This window comes from Ischnura elegans, chromosome 2, assembly GCF_921293095.1.
Source record: "Ischnura elegans chromosome 2, ioIscEleg1.1, whole genome shotgun sequence".
Lineage (NCBI taxonomy): Eukaryota > Metazoa > Arthropoda > Insecta > Odonata > Coenagrionidae > Ischnura > Ischnura elegans.
Window position 1 is genome coordinate 55,166,227 of NC_060247.1, and position 11,078 is coordinate 55,177,304.

The 11,078-nt window shown below is 36.5% G+C and overlaps 1 protein-coding gene across 1 annotated transcript; it reads left to right on the forward strand.

Annotated features, from left to right (window-relative positions):
- Nucleotides 1–870: 870 nt before the first annotated feature.
- LOC124153760 (venom serine carboxypeptidase-like) lies at nucleotides 871–9,374 on the forward strand. Its single transcript, XM_046527112.1, has 6 exons — nucleotides 871–1,239; nucleotides 3,122–3,308; nucleotides 5,998–6,144; nucleotides 6,245–6,319; nucleotides 7,273–7,442; nucleotides 8,374–9,374. Exons 1-6 carry the CDS (start codon nucleotides 922–924, stop codon nucleotides 8,899–8,901), a joined length of 1,425 nt encoding a protein of 474 aa, XP_046383068.1. The 5' UTR covers nucleotides 871–921; the 3' UTR covers nucleotides 8,902–9,374.
- The last annotated feature ends 1,704 nt before the right edge of the window (nucleotides 9,375–11,078 follow it).

Genomic DNA, 11,078 nt, shown 5'->3' on the forward strand with positions numbered 1-11,078 from the left:
CTTCTCCATTTTCTTCCCTAATAGCTGCTTTAGGGGCCATGATTGTTCCCTTGTGCCTTTGCTTTTTCTGAATTCGAGTTAGTCCTCATCCTATTAATTCCGCTTTTCGTTTCATTCTTGAATGGATGATCAATGTGAATTTCTTGGACGCGTGTGTTTTCAGGTTTATAGCCCTAATATTTTCACACTTTTTCTCTAAGGAATTGGGATTATAATGTTCCTCTCGAAGTCTCTTACTGCCCCATCAAATCTGATCTTATAATTGGGGCTTCCATATCATTTGTGTCAACTTCTCCTTGTTTTAGGTAGCCATGATGGTTTCCGCTGAACAACTCATTCAGATATTTCTTCCATCTCTCCACATTGTCTTCGTTTTGTCAACGTTCTCCCAGCCGTATATTTATCTGATACCTCGGAGTTACGTAGTCAGATTGTACACCGATCGAGAGCACCGATCGATTCAAAGAGCCTTAATCGGGCCTTTAAAAACAATACCTTCGTTCATAATTTTTCATCTCTTACCTCATTTTTAATACTGCTGTGTGTTTCGACGAATTTACCGTAGGAATTCATTTAATTGCTCCGTCTACCCCTGAAAATACCCGATATTTCTCTCTGTATCATTTCAAGAACGTAATCAGTAACTTGTCGATTACATAATGCACTACCTTTGAGACAAACGGTCTTATTTTAGCAGCGCTATCAAGATAGCTGTCCTGAATATCGGATTCAAACCGAAGTGATAAATACGATCTTAACATCTTCTGCAATAGAGAACAAAATGAACGAAAAAAACCTTTGTGGAACATTCCGACATCCCTGCATATTGAGCAATTCTTCTTTCGATAGAGGATACATAAGTCTCAACTCGAGGCGGATCAATCCACTGCTCGATCATCCGTGAGTGAGGAACGGGTGATCATGAAGGGAACTCTCATCATTCTCGCGGCACTTTGCCTTGCAGCGGCCTCCGGTGGTTTGATCAAGAAGACAAAGAGCGATTTTTGGCTCCAGGCACTTCCAAAATGGGAGCCTCTCCCGGTGGTGGGAGATGTCGGCGAAAGACTGATTCTGACGCCTCTGATCCAACAGGGAAAAATTGACGAGGCAAGGGCAATGGCGGAAGTCAAGGATCTGTCGGACGATCCCGAGGTGCAGGCGATCAAGTCTTACTCAGGCTACTTCACAGTCAACGAGACGTACAATTCCAACCTGTTCTTCTGGTTCTTCCCAGCAATGGTGAGTGAACTCATCCTTTTCTCCTCCTTATTCATCCACCATACTCATGGACACCACGATACCCTTTCGTACCATTATTTCCACTTGAGTTATGTTAATCTGATGTTAAACGGACAGATAGTGTGGAATAAACTCTGCATATATTCTCAAACGAGACGATTATCAATGAAACACGCCAACTGTTTTGTAACTTACACAAGATGACTTCAGTGTTTTTAGGGAACCACTATCTGCAGACAAACCATGGTATTATTCTGGAAAATGAAACATTTTGGGAACTGAATATCACTTCGGAGGAGTGCGAGGAGGTCTGCACCCAGATCCACGGTTTACTTGCCCTTTCTCTTTAGTACAAACCTAAATCTGCCACTGAACTCCCACATCATTTCCTCTACAAGTTCAACCAGACGGCTTTTTGTGATAAAAAAAGGGATAAAAATTAATGCATATTTTTTTAAATATCGAAGGTGCTAAAGTTATTTCTAAATGGAAACATGAGTACTCCAACTCTGGGAAGACGTAAATATTAATGAGTTAGACTTCGAAATTTCCCGTCAAACTTGTTCATACCAAGTAAATCTGCATAGCATAGATGAACGAAAATATTTTTTTTTTAAACTTTCTATTGACTCATGATAGTTGCATAGGATACTTTATGACTACTTCTGGGTATTAAGACCTGGATCTACAGGTAATATGTCTGAATTGCAAAATACGTAAAGCAATTGGTACGCGTATTATGCAAAACAGAAGAAGAACCCTCCTTGGGCAAGTTGAAATTTCGAGATAAATGATATGGCTCTCTTGTATTTCATTAGTTCCGCATGTAAGCGTTTGACATGGTACAGCCAGCGAGCCAATACTCATTACCAAATTTGAAAAGTGCACATGAAATACATAGCATATCACGAGAAAATACGTATACGTGTGTCAACCATGCGTGTAGCAACTAGGATTTATTTGCAGGAGTTGACCTGCGGCTGAGATAATTCGCGCTTACGGGAAGGACGAGTAAAAATGTTACTGCGAAGGTACACGAGAACGCGAAACGAATTTTGCACATGGGGAAAAAATCGAAACGGGAAAAACCTTGGTCACGTGACGAATCTGATAGGTCTGGGAAGCTGATTAAGACGATAGCATTGGTTTTCATGCTGATCATTTCAGGCGTTCGTTATCATATCATTAGTTTCGATAAAAATTCATTAAACTCAGAAATAAAAGATAATTACAGGATTTTAATAACATATATTTGCAAGCACATTTCCACTATGCATTATTACGGGAAATTAAAACTTTGCTGTTTCTATTTCCTATAACATTACGTAAGTTGGGTTTTCAATGTCGGTCTCGGCTTTGTGTTTCTTCATGCGGGCTATTGATTAAATTTACTCTGAGAACGGGAATGGTGGAGGGAAACTCAGGGTCGTCAAAAGCCCTGCTCTTTACAAAAGGCTCCCAAGGGACTATGACTTTGAACTCCATCCGACCGACAAAATGATATACTTGAAGTCTCTACCGCAAAGTTCTCACGCTGGGATCAGACAATTCCCGAAAAATATATACCACCGCTGGTATTTGAGCCCATGTCCAAAGAGATCTTGGCCAGCAATCAGGCTAATAGTATCACTCAAACGTGATCTTCACGAGTATCTAAATAGTGGTTATTATAAGATATAGATTCGAATTCTAGCCCATTCGTACATTTATTTCATGGAATAATCCAATATTGTTACCAGTTAGAAAGTTTTGCTGTCAATTTTCAACTAAAATGAAATACGAAGAAGACAATTTAGACAGTATTTTAGTTAATTTTTAGTAGACATGTATAAGTTGATCGCAATAGATAATTCATCCCCCATGAATCCCATTATCATTTCAGAACAATCCTGAGGAAGCCCCACTGCTCCTTTGGCTTCAAGGTGGACCTGGTGTGTCGTCCCTATTCGCGCTTTTCACAGAGAATGGTCCTTATTTCATCAACCCCGATAACAAGACCCTTTCTCTCAACCCTTATTCGTGGACCACGAATCACTCTGTCATCTTCTTCGATCAGCCGGTGGGCACAGGTAAATTGCTCACTCTGACAGCTCCAGAGAAAATGTCTAGTTTACCATCTTTAAGATACGACGGATAATATGATTAACGACTCTAAAATTTATTAAGAGAGCAAAATATGAAGCTTAAGATTGGTGTTTTCCTAGCAGTAACCGTTCTAACCTAATCACCGTGCCCCATATGTACTAGACTGCTGGTCATTTTCACTTCATTTGAGTAATTTCTTAACAACCAACCTTTGATGCAAGGAATAGGTGTTTGGTATCAGTGTTTGGTATTGTTGTTTGGTATTGTTGTTTGGTATTGTTGTTTGGTATCAAGATCAATTCTTCTTTTGTATTTTTAATTTTTATATTAAGAGGTTCACCACTCTGTTGAAAAATGGCAAACTACGATTTTTCATAAGATGGATTAAATTCTTAAAAATAATTATAAATGTTTCCAATAGTATTAAAATTAAACTCATGAGAAACATAAATTTTAGAATTTCGACATAATCTCATTTTTTATATTACCGTAAAATATCTTAATCGTAAATTTTAGTGGAAAATTAGCGGAAATATATACATATTATCAATTTAAATCACTTTAAAATAAGCATTGGTCTATTAGGAGACTGAATCAATAAGGATCAGTGCTACCGGTGTTCAAATAATTCAAAACAATTAACATTCAATCAAATTATTATAAAATTAGAGAATCTGCAAAACAATTAGCATTTTTAGGACACCTTGATATTAAAGTTGCTAATGCTAGTGCATTAGGTAAAACATTGATATTATTCCCTGGAATAACATTTACGTAGGAATTCATGATAAAAAAAAATACGGAATTTTTCCCGTAACTTTTGACTGCTGAATGGCAAGTTTCAGTCACTTGATTATTTTATCATGTAGAAATCAGAGGCAATTTCATTTGAAAGCCCGAAAGAAAGAATTGTAGATAAATTTTACACAATATTCAATGATATAGATTTATTCACTTGTAATCACAAGATAACGTCGTGGCAATATCATCAAAACTAAAGCCGATGGCAGCAGTAAAAATTTCGTAGTTCCAATTTCACCTTCATGTCAGGTTGAAAACATAGAAAATAGATCTTATATCAACTACGTATATTATTGGGCAAAATATTTTGTAGCAATTATTTCATGCTAATTTCATTTTTTCCCTTAGATGTAGATAAGAGTACATGGGGCTGAACATGAAGGGATAATTTTTAGCACAATATAATTAACTTGCTAGGTATGAATGATAAACTCCCGTGAAAAATGTGCGTAGGTGTAAATATTTTCTTATTTAACCTTAGCGTGTATGTATTTCGTGTTTTTGAGATCTTTCCAATAAGCTCCATATGATGTACATTATTTCCAAATAATAGTGTGGAAGATATCTAACTGGAATTATTAGAGAAATCATAAAATAACTGAAACAGCTTTTTGTAATTCTCCTTATTACCTCGTAATTGTGATAAATGTATGAAATATAGCAATCATCGAAAAAAAGAAATGTCGAGTCCAATAAACAGAAAACATTCTGTTGAATCTCAAAATGAAAGCCTAAGATCGGCCTCAAGGGCTTAAGGGCCTGATCATTGATTATGCCTCGAGGCTAGTTCGTGTAGACTGCTCTAACATGATGTGCAAAGTGTAATTGGTTTCCGGCTAGATAGTTTACATTCAAAACTGGTTTTATTGACCGAAAATGAGTTTTGGGTGTATCGGCTTAGCAGGATAAAAGATGAGGTGTATCGACCAATATAAATTAATGAAAATTTGAGGAAAGTAATGCGGTCATGTTTTTAAATACGAGGTAAGAGGAAATTACACTATAGGGATAATTTTCAACGGTCCGAAGATCACGTCTGCCTAATTTTATATGATATAAAGGAAATCAAAATAGGAATTGCTTTTTTATACTTGGTTACATTTGGAATAATAAAACTTTCTCTCAAAAAATCACTTGATAACTGTTCCTTATGTTACTACTTATTATACTTCGTTCACCTTTTTTTTCCATATTATGCACAAAAATGCATCAGTTAAGTAAATTAAGAACGAAAATTTTAAAATAGCTTGACTCAACCTACATCACCATAACTAATATCTTCATCCTCGAAGGGAAGTCAGATATAAAAACCGTACATCACTGCAAATTTGTTTCGATTAATAAGAGACTACTAGCTCTCAACACCAACACGTTAAAATCAATAAAGAAACAAACCGTCCAAACCAGTTCAAGATCATCCTCCGCAGTAGCGCATTTTAGCTCATTTAGTTTTGGACTAATTTACAATCATTTTTCAGAGAAAATTTAGGGCTGACTGAAAATTAAGGTGATGTTATCAAGAGGAATATCATGGCTATGCGTGATTATCTAATGCATGAAAAACTCTTTAGCATATAAATTATTGTTTCAATCACTTAACAATGAATTGTTTCTTTTCAATTTATATTGGAGAGCCGTATAGATATCAATTTAAAAATTATATATAACGGATTTCACTTTTTGAACACCTAGAGAAGGAATCCATAAAAAATATTACTTAAGAATAACAGAGTATACGATTTTCGTTCATGTAATAATTTAAACCAATTTATGTATGGATGTATTTTATTTGGTTATTTATAACTCAAAGAAAATTGTGTTTTTTGGTTCAATAACAGCATATATCCATCACCTCCCTCCTTCTTGAAATAGGTTTCAGTTTCACGGACTCAGACCACGGCTATGCAACGGAGCAAGGACAAGTTGGCCAGAACATGCATACAGCTCTTGTCCAGTTCTTCACAATGTTTCCAGAATTCAATTCCAACCCATTTTACGTGACCGGCGAGTCATATGCTGGTAAATATACAACTTTAGAGGCCAATCATTGATGATCAGTATCTATTTATTCAATTTTCATTTCCTGTCTCGGTAATTTTCACGTCTCTTTATCTTACAGGTAAATACATTCCGGCTGTTGGTTATGCTATTTACAAAAATAACCCAAACTCCGACATCAAGATTAACCTTCAAGGTAAATATACATACATCTTGAATTGTATTATTAATAACTAATGCAGTAATGCAGCAGTTTTTTTTGATCAATTTCTTTAATTATATCCTCTGACTAGTTCATTCAACAGATTAACTGTTGAAATTAACATTTTTTAATAATTTGAGTAAATACGAATACCACAACTTTGATCCAAAGATTAATATTAGTAGTAAAATAATTAATATATAAAATGCCGACTGCGGAAATGATGTAGAGAGAAGGGTACGGATTAAGACGCGTTCAAGACAGGACCCGACTAATGAGGGTCCTCTTAGGGCTACCTGGACCCGTCCGCCATGAATAATGTTGCCAGCCAGATCAACGCATCGCGGAAACTCATACATGTATGGCTCTCGGATTGTTTACAACGTTCATTTTGTGTCTGTTTAGCACTGTAAAGTGTACCCTTCTTTACCTAAATTACATATATATTTTTCAATTAAGACACTTCGAAACGTTCCTCGACGAGGTAAATAACATAAAAAAAACCGGAGCTGGGTAGAATCACAGTATACAAAAAAAGATAAAAAACATTCACAGTACTGAATTTTCAGTGGCGCATTACCACCTTCCTCAGAGTTAGTGGTTATTTTATGTTCATAATTTAAGAAATATATTACCTACCGCCAATTATAATTAAATATAAAGGCACCAGAATTGATTTTTCGGTTGGCAAGGCGAATCATCATGGGGAAGGAGACTTTATAACCTATTTCTATTGGATTTAGTAATTACATAAAATTTAAAATTTCATTCCAGACAATTAGCAGTTCCATCCAATCTCATACGTTTAATATTTAGTTTAGAATCATAATCATCGCTTATTAGTAGCAGCTATTTACACAAAAGATGAGGCACCAAACGCTGAATTATTTGATCTTCCCTCTATGTTAGGTAATGATGATAACATCTTCTTCTTCTTACTCAAATAGGATTAGCTATTGGAAATGGCATGACGGATCCCGAGTCAATGATTCCTGAATATGCTTCTCTTATATACGAGGTGGGCCTCATAGATGACAATGGAAGAGCATTGATTCAAAACTTCCAAGATATTTGTGTTCAAGCCATTAGGGTTGGAAATTGGATGAACGCCTTTCAGGTGAGCTATAATGACATATCATAAGCGAGGTATCAACCCCAGTGACATTTCTTCTCATAAGCTATCAATTTTCGGCATAATGAAAACATTCCTATGAATAAAATCAATTTTGTCTGTATTAAAATCCTTAAAAATGACAATAAGCGCGAATATATTTATCTATATGGGCGGGAAATCACAAAATATTTCACTTTTGGCCTAAAACATATTTCTTCCGAGAAAACAAGCCTTTTGCTTCGCATTTTCACACAGAACTTTTTACAAACTATTTTATCATATTTTATGCACCATTTTGTTATTCTTGGTATGCTCTATTCCGTCGTTTTTATTCGTATTCAAAGTAATTTTCTAAATATTTACGCATGTGTACTTTTGTGAAGTTATCACCCTTCTACTGTAATAACTCTCAGAACAACTATTATTAACGATAAGGAATGAAGCCGCTCAGATACATTGACCAATAAAATACCACAATACAATGCTCGTGGAATTTTCTAATTCAATCAGCAGTAAACATAACGATAATTAGTATTTATGAAGTTTCAGGCACGTCTTAAAAACGACAGCTATTCACAAAAAAAGGGAAAATATCTCAAACGGATTGTGTATTAAGGTTATTGGTCTAGAAGGCATGTCTTTTTTGCATCGCGAATAATTAAATAAAGCCTTTGAATAATTTCTCCAACCACATGAATGAAAAATCTCCTGTTTTTGTAATATTCTCTGATTATGCACCTTTTGTAACAGTAAAAAGTTGATGTAGCTTAAATTCTTCGCGTTCACATTTCTATTATTAGTCTCTGATTATGCTCTCATTGCGACAACGACAAAATCGCTGCATCGTAAATTTTCATTCTCGCCACTCTGCCACAAAATATTCACAAACACATAATAATAACAATTTTTTAATTTGGTATGCATCTGATTTCAGTATTGGAGTACAATCCTCGGTTACTTCACCGAACTCAGTGGGTACTCTTTCATCTACAACATTTACTACGTAGACGACCCTGCGACGGGCGGCAGCGTACCCGACTTCGTCCAGAGTGAGAGGACGAGGAAAGCCATGCACGTTGGAGACACGATGTACTCCTACGTCGGCACCGTTTACAACAAACTGGAACCGGATATCATGAAGTCAGTCAGGCCTTGGGTCGAGGAGCTCCTGAATTCCGGACTCAGGATAATGTTTTACAACGGAAACTTCGACGTGAGCGTCGGGTACCCTCTCTCGAGGGGAATGTTCAAGAAACTCCAATTCGATGGAGCGGACGAATATAGGATAGCCAAGCGAGAGATGTGGCGCGTTGGAGGGGAACTGGCCGGTTATTACAAGAAAGGTGGGACCTTCATGGAGGTTATGGTCAGGAACGCGGGGCACATGGTGCCAACGGACCAGCCAGTTTGGGCTCTGGACCTCATAACCCGTTTCTCAAGGAACTTAGACCTATCAAGCTGAGAGCAAAAAAAAAAGAAATATGGCATAAAATTTTGGATGGACCAAGGACTAATTCCATGTTGCCATCACCTCAGAATAAGTGTTGCTGGCTGTGATTATATAGACGATTGGGAATGTGTCTGTTTGATCATAATCGGCCTTGAATCAGTGGCGAATCTAAAGGAATCTTAGAAAGTTTTCTCGCCTACAGGCCACTTTAAATAATTCCGTATGATTCATAAGATGTATGTGAAATAATAACCGTATAATTCCAATTGCATGTCATTATACTTCTATATGATATTTATCAGTCATAATACTTTTTCAAGGCTATGCAAGTTTGTATCACTGTTGCCTGCATGTATTTCTAAAAGTATTCATCCTGTATTTATTTTCCCATTCCATATCGCCAATCTCTGGGACATTCACAAAGACCAGGAAGCGTTAAAGAGGTTATTATTCAGAACTAAATATATCAGTGTTCATAAATATAATGCATTTAGACTATTGACTCTTCAAATACCTACATATATGAGCTCCATTTTTATATGATATATTTTATCTATACGAATATGATATAATTTTAATATATGGGTGACGGAAAGAGGAATTTAATAGCGTTCTAGAATTTCCTAGAATTTGCTAATATTTATGGAAGCGCTAACTACTCCTAGTCACTTATTGTTAGTGGTGCCAGATTTGAAATGTCTATAATTTTGAAATTATTTTATTTACTAAATTTTTGTTTTTTTTTTATTAAAAGAAAAGACTATGGTCGCAGTTAACCAATCAGGCCTATAATATGTAATAGAATTTTTCCATTTCACATAATCTCTCTAAGTATAAATATACTCTGCTGTCCTCACATGCTATTCTGACCCTCCCACAAACTTCACCTCCCTTATCTATAAATTAAGTTTGTTTCGTGTCAGCCTGTCTGCATTTTACGCAGTCCCACTTTAGGGGTATATCTCAGTCGTATCAAGTGCTACGGGGATGGAGTTTGGTCCATTTGACGCTGAATCTTTACACGGACATTTTAGACTTGGTTCCCGCGCTGTAGATTGACCTTGCATATAGTTATTGGAAAAAACGTACAAAAATGAACCAAAATGATCTGCCCACGAAACGGGAGACAAACAGTGGCAAGCCACAATTTATTCATGTCTCCCCACTGCTGTGGTTATCCCTTGCAAAACTCTAGCAACCAGCAAAAGGTTCAACACTATGACTGGCAGCAGCGCCACAACGCCAGCGACACGGCAACGACAGTTAGCGCGGCACAGTCAACCTGGCTGTAAAACAGACTGGTTGGCCCTGCTACTGAAACCTATGAAACAAACATGCCCTTAAAATTCGAGAAACATTTACACATCTCCTTTCACATAGTACATACAATGTGAAATAAACCTCAAAATTCTCCGAGTGGACAGAAGTAAAATTCACTTAATCTGCCAAAGGAGAAATTTTCCTCAGAATTTCCCTCAAAATTTACCTTTGAATTTCCCAACCACTCAACAGATCATTATGCCATCCAGGTTCTTAAATTCCCATGTTTATTTCTACGCTGGAACACGCGAATATGTACTGCATCAATTTTCTAAGCTGTACAGCATCAGAGGTACTTTAATGTGTGATTACAATCTTATTAATGTGTGTCGTACAGCGCAAGCAATACAATCTTAAGTATAACTTACGATGCTCACGATCTCCTGTTATGATGCTATCTTATAAGGAAGTACTGGCAATGTCTACTTATAAGAAATAATTGATACAGAGTAAAATGTAAATTCTTTCAACAGGGGCCAGAAGATTGAACTCGATGCCATACGCACTGGCCCAATACGCCTCAAAACTAGAGCCTTCATCGGGGATAAGGGGAATTTATTGAATCAAATGAGGCAAATAAATTCTGCATAAGATTTAAAGGTTAGTTTAGGTTTATTTCCTTAAATTTTTTCAAAACAAGGAAATTTTAAGAGAGCAGTACTTCAAAATGGTGTTAGCAATGGGCAATCACTCTTCTATCCTCATAAAAAACTTCCTTTGTTATCTAAACTTCTAGACGAAGGCGGTTTAATCTGAACGAAATCACGGCAGCATGTGAACACAATCCCCAAAGGATGTTTTTCGTGGTTTTCCTCTAACGAGATGCTAAAAGTGACAGCGTAGGACGAAGGATGTAAACTAACTCAGGC

Bases quoted from the DNA above. Each gene is read 5' to 3' on its own strand.
- LOC124153760 (XM_046527112.1), top strand. From the start codon at position 922: ATGAAGGGAACTCTCATCATTCTCGCGGCACTTTGCCTTGCAGCGGCC. The intron at 6,320-7,272 runs GTAAATATACAT...TTACTCAAATAG, and splicing joins CATCAAGATTAACCTTCAAG to GATTAGCTATTGGAAATGGC. The intron at 7,443-8,373 runs GTGAGCTATAAT...ATCTGATTTCAG, and splicing joins ATTGGATGAACGCCTTTCAG to TATTGGAGTACAATCCTCGG.